Genomic DNA, 19,330 nt, shown 5'->3' with positions numbered 1-19,330 from the left:
CAAAAGCAAACCTGGTTGGCCTGCAGGTGATAAATGCGAGGCTTTACCCTGCTGGGTGCCGACAGCAAAGCTGTCCCCACTGTAGAATAAAGTGACCAGATGCAAAGCAAATGAGCAGCAAATGCATCAAAAAAGTTTATTTTGAATATTTAATTTAAAAAAATCATACCTATGAGGTGTGCTACAGAAATTTAGATACAAGAATTGCATATAAAACCCGACCTAATTGTGGTAAAGCAAATGCACTTCAGGAAAGAAAACATGTACCTCGGGGTCACCAACGTCCCAACATGCGAAACGCTGGCACGCGATCGCCCGGGAGGACAGCGCCCCGGCCATGGAGGGCCTCCCGCGGGACGGGCTCCACGGGAATGCCTCCAGCCACGGCGCTGCCCCCGGCCCGTCAAATTCTGCTGTCATTTCACACGGTCTTTTGGCAAAAAGCGCTGCTCGCATGAAGGGAGGCGATCCCGCGGCGCCCCACGGGGAAGGGACCTGCCTCCCCGCAGCAGAGGCTGCTCCCCCCACGGCGGGCACGGGCCGCCTGCCTGCAGCCGCGGCAGGCGGGGGCGCAGGCTGGAGGAGCCCGGTGACGCGGCTGCGGGGCCCAGGACGCGCGCGAGGAGGGGCGCGGAGGAGGGCGGGCCGCCCCCAGCTCCACCCGCCCGCAGGCCCCGCGCTCCTCCCCCGAAGCCCCGACCCCCCCCCGGCCCGAGGCGGGGCAGGGACAGCGCGCTTAGGCTCAGAGGGCCCCGAGGTGGCTCCCCCCATCGCTGATTTGGCAAAAGAAAATACCTTAAATGCATAAAGACAATCACCGAGTCCTCCAAGGAGCAATGATTACAATATATTAGCAAGTTCTGTGGCGTAAACATTTCCAAAGCATCAGCAGAAGTATTAAATATAAAAGCAGTGCGAATGCTCCCCTCCACACCCGGAAGACACCACCAGGAGGTGGGCGTGGCCGCGGTGGGGGCGGGGTCACCTGCCCGAGGGCGTGGTCCTCCGCTGCGGGGCGTGGCCATCCACCGCGGGGCGTCGTCATCCGCTGCAGGGGCGTGGCCCTCCGCCGCGGGGCGTGGTCCTCTGCCGCGAGGCGTGGCCACCTGCCCGAGGGCGTGGCGCCTACTGCCGCAGCTCCACGTAGTTGGCCGGGAAGAGCCCGTACCTGCCCTTGCACAGCCCACGCCACCAGCCGTCGTCGATCATCTCGATGTTGGTGATGATGTCGTCGGGGTCGAAGGAGATCTCGTCATCGCCCGCTAGGGAGGAGGGCAGTCTGCTGGTCAGCCGCCAGCGGAAGAGCCCCCGGCAGCCCCTGGAGCTGGCGGCCCCCCACTGAGGCTCCCTGTGGCTGCGGAGCTCTGGGGGTGCAGGCTTCTTTCTGGGGGTGCAGGGCTCTGGGGGGTGCAGGCGGCGCTGTCTCCCCTACTCTATGAAGGTGGCTTTGCGCGCACAGGGGCGGCTACAGAGACCGCAGGGCCCTTCACACAAAACCCGAACCCGGACAAGAGGGAACATGGTTGAGAGAATACGGGAATTCCGCGCCCTGTATCTGCAACTTTTCTATAACCTTGAAACTGTTTAAAAATAACATTTTTAAAAATCGTAAATAATGCTCAGAGTCAGACTCTGAAGAGACAAGTCCCTGGAAGCCCCCCACTCCCAAGCCCACCCCATTTCCAGCCCGCAGGGCAGGGTCTCACCAGCCTGGTAGTCGTAGAGGGCGATGGCTGTGATTCCTAGGTCGTTTTCATACTCATCGTAGGTACCTTCCTCTAGAATAAACCAGGACAGGGTCTGAGAGAAGCAGGGACCACTCTCGCTCCCTGAGACAGCCCTTCCTAAGGTCTGCGGGGAGGAGCCCGTCAGGAGAGAAGGCTCCCCCGCGCCGAGGGCGCGCTGTGGGCCAGGGGCACCTCCTACAGACCTGAGGACCCGCTCCAAGCAGCGAATCCACGGCGCAGTCATCTCAAGAGAGACCGTAACAGTTTTCAGGGTATAATTTCTTACATTTTAAATATTTAGCACTATTTTTAAGAAAGGTCATATCATGAATAATGAATGGCAAGCGGGAGACAGCTGATCACACCTCATGTCATGTTCACGGAAGGTGAGAGAGCTGCCCTGGTGTAGATTCTGACAGTAATTTTCACATCACTCAAAGTGGGAGAATGGGCTTGTGTTAAATCTGTCCAAATATGTTAAAGAAAACCTCATCTTTAGAAATAAAAGACCAATTTGAGAGTTCACCCATCTATAAAGTTTTCAGACTGCACAGAAATCTCCATCTTTAGAGACCTCAAGATACTCTGGCTTCCTGGAAGACCTCACGCACTTCCACTCTGATAAGGCAACAGCAGAAGCTCCTTCCTTCACGCCTGCCCCTCTCGGTGCCCCCAACACAAGCAGGAACCTACTGGAACCCACCCCCCTGCCAGGAGGCTGTGCCAAGCCCCCTGGGGGCTGGGGCCCTCTCAGGAGGAGATGAACCCTGCAGGCACGGCAGAGGTGGGGCAGGTCAGCCAGCGGGGGAATAGAAGCAGAGGGGAGCAGAACACAGGAGACCCCTGTACCTGCTTGGTAGTGGCCTGGGCCCTCTGTGCTTTCATAGACGGCCTCCGGGGCGTAGGCCTCCTGGTACTCTGTGGCCTCTGGGGTGTACACGGGCTCGGGCTCACTGGCATAGCTCGGCTCAGCCTGGACTGGAGTCGCATCCTGGGGAGAGTCAAGGAGACGGTTCCCGTGGCCCGAGCTGGGTCACGGCCACGGCCTCACAAGCAAGAGAGACACACGGACCCCTCTTCAGCCCCTGCTGGGGCAAGACAGACACAGGGATGAGGAAGCACCACCTGTTGACATCCTGAGAACACCTGGGTCTTAACTGGGTCCCGCAGTGCGGAGAGGGCCAGGTTCCTCCTCACAGTCTACGACACCCCGGGTCCTGCCGCTCCCAAAGAGCCGCCGGCCATGCGTTTCCCTGGGGCAGTTCTGGCCTGTTCTCTTCTCGGGCCCAGACCTCCGAGGCAGCCCAGCCCTCCCAGGCCCCTCCCACCCACAGCTGGCGGGGACCGACCTCACCAAACCCTCTATGGGCATGAGAGGAACCAAGTCACGCGCAACAGGACACCTACAGCGCTCTGCTGACAGCCATCTACCACCAAAGGGGGCTTCAATGGTGGTTTCCGACCCGCATCCACCCGAGGGTAGCCTCGTGGGTAAGGAAAGCAAGGCGCGCATGGAGAGCTCCAGGAAGAGCCATGGTCAGGCCCCAGCCTTTCGAAGGAGGACAGCGGGTGCAGCAGGCGGGAGAGGGGCTCCCCCTGCACCGGGCACCGGGAGCCACTCCAGGGCCAAGCAAGGGGGTGCTAGGCACCTACGGGCCATCTCCCCTGGAAGCGAGGGGAACAGACCAGCGCGCGAGGGGCCAGGCTGTGCTGTAGGGCCACCCTGAACAGGGCGGGGCGGGGAGGGGCCACTGCGCAGGGCTGCCAGCAGTGCCCTAACCTCCTATCTTCTGGCGGCAGCCCCTCCGCCCGCCCCGCCCCCATCACATGGTTCCAGGCAAGCCTCCCCGCCCCGCCCACCAGGGCTACGTCACTCCAGCTGTCTCAAAGCACCCACTGCTCAGTGACAGGCCCAGCAGGGGCCCCCTTTCCCCTGGATTACAGATTATAAGGCCACATCCGCCCCACGTGCCAGGCAGGAGTGAGCCTGTGGACCACCCCCAAGCCCGGCCCGCCCACAGCTCTCCCACAGCCTCAGCCTCTACTGCCCCAGCTGAGTCTAGTTTTAGCCCCTTGTGACCCAGTGGCCTCTGAGGGGTGACATCCAGGTGAGGAAAGATGGGTGAGTGAACAGGGCCGTGAGACAGACAGGGGACTCGGGCTCAGCGGGTGTGGGCAGCGGGGCCACGCTGCTCTGGGAGAGGGGCCTGCAGAGCCTGTGTAGACCCCGCAGCAGGGCCGGGGCTGAGGGTGGGGGCTCAGTGACCCAGAGGTCAAAGGAGCAGGTCCTGGGGACTGAAGACGGAGGAGACGGGACCGAGGACAGAGTCTCTGGAGAACATGACGCTCGTGAGGGCCGAGGGAGAGGAGAGTTGAGGGGCAGTGGTCAGGGTTGGGACGCGCCAGGGTAGGGATGAGCATTCTAGAAGGGGGTGTGGTTTGCGTCGAGGGCAGAAGAGCGTAAGCGAGGGAAAAACCAGCAACCATCTGACCCTTGGTGTCAGGAGACCGCAGCGGGGTGGCGGTGGGAGAGAAGCCCAGCGGGGAAGCAGAAGAGGGGGGAGGCCCTGCGCTTAGGAGGGCACAGGGAGGGACCCCGTCAACGGGGCGCTGGGCTGGGAAGGGCATCTCCAGGGCATCAGACTCCTGGCAGAGCGAGTAAAACACCAACCTCGTAGACGGGGCTCGAAGGTGGCCTCTCCTGAGCCGGCTGGGGCGTGGGGGACGCGGGGGGCGTGGGCTTCTGGGCCCGGGCTTGCTCCTGAAACGCAGAGACCGCGGCCGTGAGCACATCACCAGACGACTCCGTGTCACCAGGCCTCCTCGCAGCCGCGCACTCCTGCCAGAGGAAGGAGCGGGAACACCGAGCAGAGACGGAGCACTCTGAAGACAAGGCCACCAGTCGAATCTTCCGGAGACACGGCCCATGGCCCACGCACGCCTGCCCCCACTTCGGCTGACGGAACAGGAAGCAGAGGCTGCAGAGCAGCAGTGCCCCCCACCCCTGCACCTGATCCAGAGGCTGACATCTGGGCTCTGAGCTGATGCTGTAACGGACTGAGACCTCGGGGACTTTCAGATGGAGTGAAGGGATTTTGCACGTAGGATGGACACGAAGCCTGGGGGGGCCAGAGAATGGACAGTGGTGGACGAATGTGGACGTCCCAACCCCTGGATCCTGTGAACATGTGACCTTACAGGGCGAGAGGCTGCAGACGTGACCAAGGTGAGGGGACCCAAGACAGGAGGTGGCCCTGGACTATCCGGGTGGGCCCAGTGTCATCACAGGTCCTTACAAGAGGGAGGCAGGCTGCTGAGGGGCAGAGTGAAAGCAGAGGTTGGAGGGGGCCACGGCCAAGGCTTGGGGGTGGGGGGAGGGGCGGGAGCGCTCTAGAAGCTGGAAAAGGCAAGGACAGGATTCCCATGTGGAGCCTCCAGAAAGCAGCAGCCTGTGACCCCTTCCAGGCTGTTCTAAGCCACAGTGGGTGTGGAGGTCTGATGCAGCCCCTGGAAACCAGGGCTGACGCCTGTGAGACGGACTTTCTCCACCCCACAGACCAGGGACCTGAGGTTCCGGGGAGGTGAGTGGCTCCCCAGGGACACGGCGGGAGCAGCAGGGGCGGGAGCTGCACCCCCCCCAACCCTCCCCATCTGCTCTGCCAGGCCACCTGACGGGTGCCAGCCTGACGGGTGCCAGCCTGACGGGTGCCAGCAGGACTGCCCTGTGGAAACCAAGCCCTCCTGAGAGCACACAGCTGTGGACCCCAGTGCAACTTTGCCTGACGCGCACCCGCAGGATGGCCATGGGTCCACGCAGAGCTGGGTTAAGCCCTGAGGCCGCGGATTCCCTGAAGGGGCCACGCCTGGGCTGGTCCGAGCCTGGGCTTCCGGAGACCCAGGCTTGCCCCTCGCGCAGCACCTGCAGATGCCCCGCCTGCCAGAGGGCGCCCTGGGACGCGGGCGGGCCATGCCCCGCCTCCGGAGAGCACCTCACAACCCAGAGGGCTCTGGGGGGAGCGGGGCTGGGCTGACGGCAGGGGCGGGCGAGGAGCGGGGGCAGGGGCTGGACACAGCGAGGGCTGACCCCACGGGAGGGACGGCGAGGACTTCAAAGGCACAGAAGCCGGACAGCAGCGACTGAAGCCTCTTTCTCCTCAAGCCCTCCCGCCCTCCCGCAGCTTTCAGATCACAGGGGTTCCATTCCAAGTCATAAAACGAGGAAAGCGTTATTTGAAAACAAGACCAAGTTACCAGAAAAAATGCCTCGTAGTGTGTGAGTATGTGTGTCTGCAACAAGGAAAAACTTACAAGCACCTAACTGAAAACTTGAAGGAGAGCGAGTTTTGACATTTCTGGCAAGTAAGGAATGGTACGTGATAATTACACACATTTGCTACTATTCCCGCATCGCTGCAGAGGTTGCATATCAGGGCGTATTTAATTCCCGGCCCCCATGCCCACTGCACGTGAACTGCCACACCACCCACGCTCCCTCGAGGGGGTCTTCAGAGCCCTAACCACTGACGTGGGGAGGAAATGTCTGTAGATTTAAATAGACCTTTACAATCTATAGACACCATATGCATTACTTCTGATTCCACTTCCTGACCACGCCAAAGTCGTGGTCTTTTCCACACCCGTTTCACAGGCGAGAACGTGGGCCGTGGGACCGTGGGTGGATTTGCCTCAGGCCGCCCAATTGGTAGGTGACGGAGTGGGACCCGAGACAGCAGACATCAGTCCACGTAGAAGAGTTCTGGAAGGAGAAAGCCCACGCGCTCCTGCTCACTCCTCACAGCTCCCACGTCCACTTGCTCGGGTTTGTAAAGACGCACAGGAAAACCCGCACACGCCAGCTCCAGGGTGAGAGCTGCAAGAGCCAGCAGCCCAGCTTCTGCACCGGGTTTCCTCCTGTGTCCTCAACCTCCCACCCATGGAGACAGCAGGTTTCCCAGGGTGACGTGTGGATGGGGGTTGGGCCAAGGGCACGTGGGCTGCCACCCGGATGGGGGAGGACGCTGGTTCAGCACGGCCGCAGCCAGGGTGGGTCAACTGTCTAGTATGTGGCTACAAAAACCTGGATCATCTGTGCCGCTGAAAGTCAAGCTCCTGAGAGCAGAGCCTTCAGTGTGCGTTCAAAACATTTCTTCCAGGTAACTTCTGGAGCAGAGGCAGGACCGCGCCGGCCCGCGGCCTCTGCACGCGCGCCAGGGGAGCCCGGGCCACCCGCACTCACGTCCAGCTGCCTGCGCGCCTCCTCCTGTTCCTGCCGCTCCTTGGCCATCCTCTGTGCCCGCTCTGCCTCCGCCTTCCGCCTGTCCTCCTGCTCCTTCTCCTTCGCCAGGTTCTCAAAGTTCGCTCTGATGTTACTTGTTTTGCTGGTCACTGCGGGGGAAGGAGGGAGTCACTCAGGGCGCCACCCCCTCCCCGGCACCAAGCCTCGGGAACCGGCACCCGGGCTGAGCAGGGACGCAGCCCACGCCCAGGAACAGCCGTCACCATTGTGTGTGCTGCACCCGCAGCGGGAAGATGGGCAGCAGAGCTCTGCATCTGGAATAGTCTTATGTTCCAAACAGCACTGTATTCTTTACCACCAGACACTCGCTAGGAGGAAAACGCCCCCTAAGGACGCCCTTGATAAAACAGTACAAGGTACTGATTCTGCATAGATCTCAACCCTTTTAATATTTCGTGTGACAAAATGGGAGGGCGGGGCGCCCCGCGACTGCCCCTGTGGACGTGCTGTGGGGCCTGCGGGGTAAACACATGCAACTATCTGAGATGCAGGCCCAACTGATTTTTCTTGGAACACCATTCTTCCCTTAAGTAACAATGCACGAACTATGGTTACGCCCTCCGGGTACGAGCCAGACACTTTCTCCAAAAGGAACGAGCTGAGCCTATCCTGTTAAAAACAGCTACAGCATTTGTCATCAGCGGGAAAATTCAAGCTCTCAAGCAAAATCAGAACTTTGGAAAATCCGTGTCCTCCGCCATGAGTTTGACAACTTCCCACGTTTACCCAAAGCATCCAGACCGATGCTATTCACCAATCAGATTTGGGGGGTGTTGTAAATGCAATGTGTCAGTGTGTGGAAGATGAGCGTGACTCGGTGGTCGATACTTTCCAGTAACCCTGTCGTGATGTCACAAAGTCTCACTGTGCAAGAGAGACCAACCTTTAAGAAAACCACTGGCCGGCTGCCTGCTGGACTCGGGTACAGAGAACATCCGCAATGACCGGAAACGGCCAGTGAAAGGCCCTTCCCTTTTCCCACCGCTTATCCGGGCGAGTCCAGGTTTCCTTCACCAGCCTAACTCGTCACGAGAGACGGGAGGAGAACGAAGCGGCTGAGAGCTCCTCTGCCCGACTGAGGAAACGCCGCCACCTGGAACGCGGCCAACACCGCGCAACAACTACACGTGGAGGATAACCTTGCAGTTTTGAATTACTACGTTGTGCATCTGAAACTAATATTGTAAATCGATTATACGTCAGCTTAAGAAAATGCTACTCTTCTGCACTTTATGGTTTTGGAAAGGTAGTTATTTTTTCATAAAAAGTATGACTTTAATACGCGATGGTTTTATTACTTTTAAATGTTAAGTGAATTAACAAAATGTTAATCTCTTCGTCTCTGTTTCAATCCTAACACAGTAAAGATCAGGAGACATAACCCAAGGAAACAAACGTTCTTTGGGGCCTCAGCAATTTCCACAGGTGTCCTGAGACCGGAGTGCATGGACAGCTGACCCACTGGGCGTCCACGGGACATGGTGGCCTCCGCTTGCTGCGTTTAACTGACCGCTCCTATCACGTGTAATACTCCCCCCAACTAAACGATATTCTCTGAGGTTGGCCCATGTGTGATGGTTCCCCAGCAGACACCAGGACCACGGAGGCCAATCAGGCACGGGAAGGGCAGGTTGCAGGCAGCCTGGTCCAGGCCTAGACGTGGTGACATGCTGCTCAGACACGCCACAGCCGGGGGAGCAGCCGCTACCGCAGGAACCTCTCAGGGCCTGGGCACCAGCAGGGAGCAGGGCCCTCGCGGACGTGCAGTTAACCCAGCTCTGCTTTGGGAAGCACCCCCCAAAACAGACCCCCATCGCCAGAGAGCTGCAACACCCGTGTCTGAAAGGTGCCTCTGAACTTCTGCAGAAACAAACAGCATCAAACGGGTCATCAACCACCGTCCCCAAAATACACAGAACGACATGCTCTCCACTACCGCTCGCCCTGCTCCTGCCAACTCTCCTTCCCCCTCAGCACTGCCCCCAGACCGCACAGCATGGAACTGCTCCCAGAAAACCTCGGTGCTGCCACAGGGTCTGCTGGGACTTACCTGCCTCCACAGGCACAGTCTTCTGATAACTGGAGGCCACAGTGGCAACGTCCTCAAAGGTGGAAGCGTTCTACCAGGACAGGAAAGGGGAGATCAGGAGAGCTCTTCTCTTTCTCCTTCGAGGACTGTAAAGGCTTCTACTGACACAAAGGCTAAAGCCTGCCCCAGACCTTCCCAAAGAACCAACCAGGGAGCCCACAGATTTCGTATCTACCTGTTTTGCAAACTAACAAGCATGAAAAGTGTGCTGATACACGCTGGCTGGTGACCACATGGGTCAGTGCCAGAGAAGAAACACACGTATGGGGGGGAATCAGTAGGGCCAGGGTGTTTAGGGCAGCGAAACTACCGTGTAGGAACCGACAGTGGTGGATACGAGTCACCACACACCTGTGCAAACCCACAGAACGTACGGTCCCAGGAGTGAACCCCAACCCCGACCTCAGCCTTGGTGACTGTGATGCAGGCTCAGCGTTAAGTTCACATCACATTGTAACAAATGGACCACGGTGCGGGGGCAGGGGGCGGGAGTATATGGGAAATTGCACCTTCCTCTCAAATTTGAGAAAACTACTCAAAAAAAAAAGAAAAACCAAAAAACCCCACCACGTGTCTTCATCTTCACAACCATAAACCAAGTATGTGTTCCTCCCGAGCTCTCGCTGCCGAGCATTTGCAGGGGGCCCAGAAGCCCGAGCTGCTCCGGGTGAGGACTCTGGGACATACGAAGGGCCCCCTCCCCACCCGATCGTCCACTTTTCCCAATAAGCACGACTCTACTTTGGTCTCATAGGGGAGCAAACTCTGAGTGACAACTGCCCACGCAGAGGCTGACGTGGTCGCAGATCGAAAGGCTCTGGGAAGCACAGGCCACTGTGAGCAGATGCCTCCCAGGGAGATACCCCTGGGGCTCAGCAAAGTCACTGCCTGCCTGACACCGGAGACCAGGAGACAAGACGCGCAGAAGCCTGGAACTGAAGTTCACCTGGGGATGCCTGAGGCCAACTGGGAGCAGCAGTTTTGAGAAGCGCACACCCTCCCCCAAGCTCAGGTACAGGCAGCTCTACCACGGCCACGGGGATCCGGAGTTCTGCCCGGCACACCCAGGGGCCGGCCCTGACCCTCCTCCCTTCTCCCCCCTCCTCCTCCTCCACCTCCAGGGTGGCTGCTCGGCTGCCCTGACCAAACCCTCTCCCCTCCCCAGCCCACCCCCTTCCCTGCTCCCCAAACAGCCCCATCTCCATCTCTTTTCAGAACACGCTCTAAGCCCCCGCCCCCACCAGCTGTCCCACGAGACTCCTGCCTGCCCTGTGGCCTCAGTAGGGGAGGTGTCAGCGCCCTCCCCGTGGCTTCCAGGCAGTGGCTCCTGCGCACCCGCTGCCACCCCATCCAGCCAACTCTCCAGCACGACGCTCAGGGCCATCTCTCCACCTTCACCCACAGGCGTCACCAAGACCCACCCACCGCCTAGAACCTTCCCCTCTCCCCGGCCACCCTCCTCCTCCGCCTGGACCCGGCTCCTCTGGCCTGGCAAACTCAAGGTCTCAGCCTCCCTACAACCTGCCTGCCAGGATCCTCTCACCTGTTTCCACCACCCACAGGGACTACGAAAGACCTGAATCCCGGCACTGCCCTCCCCCAGGAATGGCCTCGTGCCGCAGCCAGGGCTGAGACCTGGGCAGGTGCCTCACCCTTCTAAGCCCCGGGTTTCCCAACTGCATAGCACAGAGCGCCATCTGGCCACAGTGAGAACCCTGCGCTCCCCACCACGCCCCAGGGCTCCCCTGCACCTCCCTGTCTATGGCCTGGGCTCCTCCCATCTTAGAATCATTGCCTTGGCGGACCACTGCCCAGCTCACATCGACCATGACCTGAACTTGCCAACTCCACAGCTCCCCTCCCCCACCGCCCAGACCCCTGCCAGCTGACCTCCCCCAAACTACCCCCCACCTCAAAAAAAGGCCCTCACCAGCCATCAAGCACCGCCACACCACTGACCCAGACCGGACCCGCCCACCCCCCACCCCGTCCAGCAGCATAGCATCACTGGGCACAGAGGATCGCTCCCTCCTCCTCAAAACTCTCCACCCCCAGACCAGCACCAGGGACCCTGCGGGCCACCCCCGCCTCCCCAGGCACCCTTCCCGGTCCCCTCTGACCAGCCTGCCCGCTGCCATCCCGCAGGCGTGGCCCTTGGCCCCCTCACCGCTCCGCGGGCTCCCCAAGTCCACCTCCACCTGCAGGCACCCCCTTACCACTAGACCCGCGCTATCTGCTCCGCCTGGCAGCCCAACCAGACAGGCCCACCGCTGACCCACCTAACCCAGCCCCGCCCAACCCCGCCCCCAGCTCCCCAGCTCAGCAGATGGCCCCACCATCCACCTGGGAGGCCCCGCTCCTCCCTCGTCCTCACCCCTAAAACCCGGGGGCTTCAGCACCCACACTCGCTCAAGGCAGTGTGTCTCCCTCCGCCACCCCCACCCCAGCCTGCGCTGGAAGCACCCCAATCGTCCACTGAAGCCGCCCCCCAACTGGGGCCCTGGCCTTGCGGCTTCCTCACGAGCCACTCTCCACCCTGCGGCCGGGGGCTGCTCCGTGCACATCCCATTCACATCATCTGCCTGCCAAACCCTCCCAGGGCCCGGCAGAACCCACCTGATGAAACACACCACCTTACGGGTCAGCAGGACTCCCGGAGATGGGTCCTGCCCAGACACTTCCCCTCGCCCCCTGCAGTGGGCCCGCCTGGCTTCTCTCAGACCTTCTGTATCTTGTCACAACACCTGCCCCATGGCCGCGCACACACCCTGTGCCCGTCTCCAGGCCCCTGGCCCCGCCTACCCCAGCGAACGCCCCCCCACTCTCAAAACTGAGCTCAGACTCTCACCTCCCCAGGACACTCCCAGCCCCGCAGCCAGAACCCTGTGCCCTGCCGCTCGCTCCCAGGGCCCACACATGCCACGTGATGGAGCCCCCAGGAGTCAGCCGGGAGCCTGATGGGAGGGGAACTCTGGGCACCTGACTGGGCAGAGCAGCCACAACCTCGGTCCAGCTGAACTGACAGGAGACAGGCCCTCCCGGTCGCCAGGGCAGATCCTCCACACCGCTCACAGGTCTGCCCCTCCCTCCGATACGGCTGGAGTTCAGATTGGAAACCCGACCGACCGGCTCGCTGAGACTCTGAAGCCAAAAAGGAGTGACCAGCAGGAGGAGGGCCCCGGGGAGGGGCGAGTGTGGAGCCGCGCGTGGCTCTGGGGCTCTGCCCGTGGCCCTGGCGGCGCTGTCAGGGCCCCACAGTGATGCAGACATCCAGGCCCGCCTTGTCGAAGACGGCAGCCCCCACGCGGCCGGCATGGCCAAGGACCTCAGCTCCCACCTGGGCTCACCCCTAAGTGCCTTGAGTGCAACGGCTGTGTGTCCGGGGGGCACTCGCGATGGTGGCCCAGCCACTTGGTGCCATGTGGTGCCCAGCACTGCGCCTCCTGGCCAGGGACTCCCCCCGCCATTAAAATGTAACAGGGACAGTAACTGCCCACAGCGTGGCCTCAGGGGCTCCAGAAGAGGACACCCATGACACAGGAGGTGATGCCTGGCACGCATGGGTGCTACGGGCACCACCGCGGTGACGCCACACGCCTGCCCGCGCCAGGCGCCCACCAGAGATCAGAGACCACCCACGGAACAGCCGCCGACCCGCAGAGAACGTCAGGTGCCCGGGCGTCTCAGCAGGAAGCACCGAGCCCTGGACGCGAAGCACTCACCTTGTCCATGCGGTCCTTCTGCACCCCGTACTTCCCGCCGAAGCCCTTGGAGTAGTCTGAAATGTGACAACACAGGGCTCAGTCCCAGGCTGAGGCCCGGCCCGCGGCTGATAGCAGACACATGCAAACAGGTCCAGAAACAGCCTGAGAAGGTGCACCCAAGCAGCAGAGACGAGAACGCGGCAGCACGCGCGTCCGGCGCGAGGCACGCCTGCTCTCCCCATGGTGCTCAGCAGCAAGCAGGTGGGGGCAGGGAGGAGGTGTGCCATGCTCCCACGTGCGCGGGGGACAGGGGTGCGGGGGCGGGCAGGCGCCACCTCCTAGCACAGTCTCCGCCCACCCTCACCCGCCCCGCGCTCCCGCTCCATGGAGCGCTAAGAACAGGCGCAACTGCAGGGCTTCCCTTGCTTCTGAAAAGAGAAAACATCCCCTGGAACTGCCACCAGCCAGATACTGGTGTCACGGCAACACTGGTCTACGGGCCAGTCACACCGCCGTGCGGTGTCAATGCCACGTAGAGCCAAGGCCACGTCCACGCAGTCTGCCAGGTCAGCCCAAGGTGCTTCTCCCCTCCCTGCCTCTCCAGACCCTGGGGCTGAAGGCCTAGACTCAGCTCCATAAAATCAGGACTCGACTCCCTGCCAACAGCGTGTCCAGGTTCTAATGACCAAGCCTGAGCCTTGACGGTCATTAGGGAACTGAGCAAAGTGTGTTTGCCACCTGGACTCCCAATATATGTACCCAGAAACTTCCTGTGGACTTCTAACTCTGTGTACACACTGTCTGGTTCTGTGTCAAGGAGTTACACACAGGTGGTGTTGCCAGAAAAAAAAAAATCAAAAAACACCACCACAAGCGAGGCACAGAAACCACGTGGACACGCCTGCCCCGTGCCCATGGCCCGAGGCCAGTGAGGGCGCTGAACATAGCACGTTTCTCCTGGTCGTGGAGGCGGGAAGGTGGGTACTCAACACTCACAGGAGTCCCGTCAACAGCAAGAGCTGCTGCGGAAGCCGCCGGGAGACCAGATGGCCCGCTCCAGACACCAGGCACGTTACAGGGCGAGGATGACCTGCCCCTCACGCCACCTTTCACCACACACCCCCGAAAGGTCACGGGAGGGAAAAAACAAATGGGGGAGAAAGGGTGCGAGCCAAGTCCACGCTGGCAGAGCACTGGGTTGGAAGCATCCCTGCAGGTGACAAGCGGGGGACGCGGAGGCTGAGCCCTGAAGTCTGTGCTGGAAGTGGCGGCACTGAGCGGGGAGGGTTGGGGGACCGGGGGGGCAACTGTGCCTTGCTGGGACTCGTGCTTGGCCAGTCTCTCCTTGTAATCAAACCCCACAGCACAGGAGTCCTGCCTCTCGGACTGAACACCAAATCTGCCTCCGAAACCAGCCTTATAATCTGAAATCCACAGGTGACAGTGGAGAAAACAACCGAGAGAGGAAACAGTTTGGTTAGAATCACGTGAACACGTGCAGGACTCGAACACGTCGCCTCGAGGAGGCAAGGGCTCCGCCGGGCTTGGGCAGGGGTGACACGGCCAGCTTCCGGGCTTACCAGCCGCCACGAGGGGCACAAAGGTTAAAGGACACACAGAGGCCGAACATGCCAGCCAAGGCCCGAAAGCAGGGTCGGGACTTATTGGAATTGATGGGGAAAAGCCACTCCATGCTCTGAGATGTCTCCCTGGGGCCCTGCCCACGCTGCAGACAAGCCCCCGCGCCTCTGTTCACAGGAAGAAAGACACACGTCACACACACGGCCCGGCCCGCAGCCCCACGGCAGCCCCGCTTCCCGCCCTGCCGGCCGCCACGCTCCAGGGGATAGGGCCCGCCCCTCAGGCTGGGAGCGTCTCGTCACCCCTTGGCTGCCCCGAGCGGGCAGCAAGCAGCCCCCCCAGAAACACTGAGGCAGCGGCTGGGGCTTCGGGGCACAGGCGTCCCCCCACTGCAGCGCCCTGAGGTGGGGGGGGGATCACTATGGGTGGAAGGGTCCTTTCAAAGCTGGGGGAGCAGAGGACCCCTCCCCCAGTGAAGACAGGACAGCACTGCGACACGAGCACAGCAAGGCCGGCACGGACCTGGAAACAACGATGACCTTCTGGAAGGACCCAGGGACGCGCAGGCGGCGTGAACGTACCTTTCTGGGATTCGTGCAGCTGCAGCTTCTCCTGGTGATCCCAGCCAAGCGCACACTTGTCCTGTCTGTCTGTCTGCACACCGAACTTCCCTCCGAAGCCTTTCACATAGTCTACACGGACGACAAGGAGGGCCACGATCGAGCGTTAATGCGCAGCCCGCGTTACAGGGAGAAAGCGTGTTTTCCACGAAGTTAAATACACACAATTCGCTAAGCCAGCCTCTCTCCTCCAGACCTTTGGTAGAACTTCAGGTAACATGCGTTAAGAGGGCCTCCTCGTAGGGACTTCCCTGGTGGCGCAGTGGTTAAGAATCCACCTGCCAAGGTGGGGGACGCGGGTTCGATCCCTGCTCCGGGAAGGTCCCACATGCCGCGGAGTAAATTAATTAATTAAATACATAAATAAAAAGAAGGCCTCCTCGCAGCATGTCCTGACAACCACCTCATCCACCATCTCCGCATCGTGGATACACACGACGGGACCCCCCACAGGAAGCCCCGAGACACAAAGGGTCCCCAGCATGGAGGAGCCACCGCATCTCATGACTCACACAGATGTGTGACACACAGCCGTTAGGAGCCACACTGCTGCAGCGCTAGAGCTACAAGAAGCTTAAGCACTGGATTTCCTAGTTAACAGCTCTGTTTTTGGATTCACTGTTTTAAAGTTCAATGTTTAATAGAAAGAGACATCCACCCTGAGGGTCCCTGGTTCTGTTCTGTTTCTCCATTTCTGTTCTGGTTACCACCTATCGTGTTAATAGCTGCTGCCAGGAGAATAAGGTAAAACCAAAGCCACCTTTCTGGGACTCGTGCTTCTCCGTTTTGCCTTGATACTCAAAGCCAACCGCGCTCTTGTCCACCTTGTCCTTGTCGATACCGTACTTGCCGCCAAAACCTTTGGAGTAATCTGAAAACAAGAAACGTTCAGTTCATACACCAGCCACAGACCAGCGAGTGCGCTGTGGATCTTAGTGGTCTTTAAGGAAGTATTTTGTCTCTCAATTTAAAGAAACAAACCAAAACTCTTTGAGGCTCAAAGATCACTACTGTGGGAAACGTTCCCGAGTATCCTAACATTTATATGTAATAACAGAACTATGAAGAGCAGCCAACGGAGCTGATGAATAACGGTAGCATCTCACCTTCACTCCAGAAGACAGCGTGAAATAAGAGCGGACCTAAAGTTTCAGAGGTCAGGATGACCCCCCACGAGCAAGCTTCTAAAAGGCCACTCTGCTTCCTAAACCACAGTGAGCAGAGCTGTGCCGGGGGCACCGCCGAAGAAGCAGGGCAAACACGGAGCATCTTCCAGAGACGTCAGTTCTGCTCAAAGCTAAGCTACTATTATCCTAAACGGCTATTTTTACACTGAAGCATGACTCCATTGCGGACGTGTTAATGGAGCACGAGGAACTCGAAGACCAAATCCCTTCCAGGAAGGCCTGGGGCTGCCGAGGGAGCCCCCGAGCTCCCTGCACTTTGGCGTCTGCTCCCCGACTTCCTGGAGGCGTGTTCATGCTTCCTCAAGGGCCTCTCGGGGAGGAAACCTGGTAAGCAGGAACAGGATCCAACAGCAGGTACGGCTTCACAGGCAGCGTGTGGGGCAAGGAGCACAGGCGAGCGCCCAGAAGGGCGGGAGGAGGCAGGTAAGAGGAGGCCCCTGCAGCAGGCGGACCCGCCAGGCGGGAGGGAAGTGATGCCCTCGGCAAACAGGAGCCCCTCGGCCCCACGGCCGCTCCCTCGGGGAAACGCCACGCCAGTGGTGCTTCCAGGGCTGGCTTTCATTTTGTTCTGTTTCTTAAAAAAACCTGGGGTTTCAAAAAATATGTGGGCTCTCAGTTTACACGCTGGACATTGTTCTGAAAGGTTTAAACGTGCAGGCCAAACAAAACCAACCCACAGAAGACCCATGAAATCAGGAGCCCGGCTGTGGGGCCGAAGCGTTAGCCCAGGCTCCACACACACCCTTCACGGCAAAGGGTCACAACTGAGCGCCCACGCGCACGTCATAGGGAAGGGAGGGTCAGGATGGCTTCTAAGGACAATCTGGAAGCATCGACCAGAATCTTAAATTCAGTGTCCTCTGACCCAGCAATTCCATTACTAGAAATTATTCTTCAAATGATCCCTTATGTACGTAAGAGAATAGTCAATGCAGTCAATTTTTAACATCAATAACTGGAAATAACCTAAATTTCACATTTCAGAGAGGCACAGTTAAGCGGACCACAGAATCTTCACACAACGGAGGACAGAGCAGTCATCGAAATTACAATAAACCACCTGCTCTGGCCAAAAAAGGGCAGGGATATCCAAATGTTTTAAGTTAAAAGAATTGTATAAACATAATATAAACAAATATGCATCGGGGAGAAAGCGCCCTGGGTGTGTGTCGGTGGACGCGTGAGAAACGACAGGGCCGGGGGTGCCCTGATGGTCAGCGGGGCCCCCACCGCCGCAGCCCACCTCTCTGCGACTCGTGCTTCTCCGTTTTGCCCTGGTAGTCAAAGCCCACTGCGCTCTTGTCCACGCGGTCAGACTGCACACCATACTTGCCACCGAAGCCACTCGAGTAGTCTGGGGAGACAGGGCAGTGGTCAGGAAAACACATCAGGCCAAGTGTTGCTTTGGTTAAACGAAGCAAGACAAAACCGTTTCGGGTGGCAACTCACCAAGAGACCAAGCCCACATTTTAAAATGCACAACGAGCCACCGACTGTCACCCACGGGTGACACAGGAGCCGTCTATGTGCCCCTGCAGTCTGGGGGGCAAGGTGAGCTGCAGGCCCGCTATGGAAAGTAACCGTTCAGATAAAGGTCAGCGTATAAAGTATGCAGCTACACATAGCTTTCTTTTCTAGAAAGACCCAACGTCTCCAACACATCAGGCCAGGTGGGCTGGGACCGGCCCCTAGAGCACTCCCAGGCCGAGCTACTTCCCTGGGTCATCAGGTGACCCACAGAGGCGCAAGTAAACAAGCTTGCAAAACGCACGTCAAGGGACTTCCCTGGCGGTCCAGTGGTTAAGACTCTGCACTTCCACTGCAGGGGGCCCGGGTTTGATCCCTGGTCAGGAAACTAGGATCCCACATGCTTTCAGTTACAAAAAGGCTTCACCAGGGAGCGTGACTTCATAAAGATCAGCCAACGCCGTGTTAAAGACGGCACGTACACACTGAAAACATCCGTATCTCAATGGCTCCTTCCATCCTCTGGGGAAAGTTAGTTTTGCCAACCAAGCCAGAGAGCGAACTGTGCCGGGGCAACGCTGCTTGGAAGAGGCGGAGGCGGTGCCGGGACGCAAGTGGCTGGGGAGTCGTGTGCTGCGTGGCGGGGACCCCGCCGTCACACCTGCCCAAATGACCAGACACCTGAAGGCAAGAGCAGCGTCCTGCCCGTGGCGACACCCCTGGCCCCGGGGAAGAGGCCTCAAGTGACAACGTGCTCCTGCCCTTCGGAAGCAGGCAGGGCTGCCTTCCTGCCGCCATCTGCGTCTGCTGCATCTCACCTTTCTGTGAGGCGTGCTTTTCAGTTTTGCCCTGGTACTCAAAGCCCACAGCAGACTGCAGTCAAAGAGAAGCGGGAGAGAGAAAAAGGGAAATGCAGCTTTAAACGCCTGGACCCATGATACAGAGGACATTTTAAAACACATGAACCGTATTGTTTTTTGGTCTTTGATTTCCTAAGCCATTAACGCCCAAAGCCCTGGTGTTCTGAATGTGCACCCCGTGCAAGGCTCACTGAAGCCTGGGGGGCTGCCCCGGCCAAGCTGTGTGTGTAGCAGCCTGTGCCCCACCACCTCCCCCCCACCAAAGCCAACCTGCACAGACGCCCGACCACCATACCTCCGCCCACTCCTCACACGGGCTCCCCAAGACCCGCGTGAACAGCAGGGACCAGGACCGGCACAGAGGTGGGCACCACGCACACACCCCGGGGGGCCGTGGCTACACACAGCCAGGCATACTCTCACGTCCAGGCTCTCAGGGCTGCCTCGGAACCCAAAGGGCTGACAGCTCTGAGCCCGGGACCCGGCTAGGGTTAGGGACAGCAGGGCAGCACCCGGACACTCAGCACAGCCGGACAGCGGGCATGCGGGGGACACGCTGCCAGTCTACTCCGAACACCCTGGGGGTCCCCATTACAGTGACAGCCAGGCAGGGACGGTGGGTGGCAACAGTCCCCACGGGCATCCTGGGACACATCTAAGGCTGTCCCGGGGTCGTCAGACAGGTGGAGACCAACATGGGGGTTTCTACGGTAACCAGTGAAAGAAAACCCTTAGACTCGACTGTTCTCACCTCTTAAGGAGCCAGTCAGTCATCTGAGAGCAGCTGGGAAGGGGAGCC

At 59.6% G+C, this 19,330-nt stretch overlaps 1 protein-coding gene across 7 annotated transcripts in view; it reads right to left on the bottom strand.

Moving 5' to 3' along the window:
• Window positions 1–832: 832 nt before the first annotated feature.
• The window catches only part of CTTN (cortactin), a 29,972-nt gene continuing 11,474 nt past the window's right edge, over window positions 833–19,330 (bottom strand). For 4 of the 7 annotated variants that reach the window (XM_057726632.1, XM_057726638.1, XM_057726637.1 and 1 more), the window contains 12 exons: window positions 18,490–18,544; window positions 17,448–17,558; window positions 15,778–15,888; window positions 14,979–15,089; window positions 14,130–14,240; window positions 12,835–12,890; window positions 9,074–9,143; window positions 6,964–7,112; window positions 4,399–4,488; window positions 2,577–2,718; window positions 1,707–1,778; window positions 833–1,262 (listed from right to left, as the gene is read on the bottom strand). In XM_057726632.1, coding sequence (XP_057582615.1) covers window positions 1,126–1,262; window positions 1,707–1,778; window positions 2,577–2,718; window positions 4,399–4,488; window positions 6,964–7,112; window positions 9,074–9,143; window positions 12,835–12,890; window positions 14,130–14,240; window positions 14,979–15,089; window positions 15,778–15,888; window positions 17,448–17,558; window positions 18,490–18,544 — 1,215 coding nt within the window. In that variant the 3' untranslated portion in view covers window positions 833–1,125. The remainder of the gene's footprint in view (window positions 1,263–1,706; window positions 1,779–2,576; window positions 2,719–4,398; window positions 4,489–6,963; window positions 7,113–9,073; window positions 9,144–12,834; window positions 12,891–14,129; window positions 14,241–14,978; window positions 15,090–15,777; window positions 15,889–17,447; window positions 17,559–18,489; window positions 18,545–19,330) is intronic. The other 3 variants (XM_057726634.1, XM_057726635.1, XM_057726636.1) reach the window with 3 other exon arrangements.

This window comes from Hippopotamus amphibius, chromosome 3 (assembly GCF_030028045.1).
Source record: "Hippopotamus amphibius kiboko isolate mHipAmp2 chromosome 3, mHipAmp2.hap2, whole genome shotgun sequence".
Taxonomy (NCBI): domain Eukaryota; kingdom Metazoa; phylum Chordata; class Mammalia; order Artiodactyla; family Hippopotamidae; genus Hippopotamus; species Hippopotamus amphibius.
The sequence above is the reverse complement of the archived record's forward strand: the minus strand, read 5'-3'. Positions and strand labels throughout refer to the sequence as shown.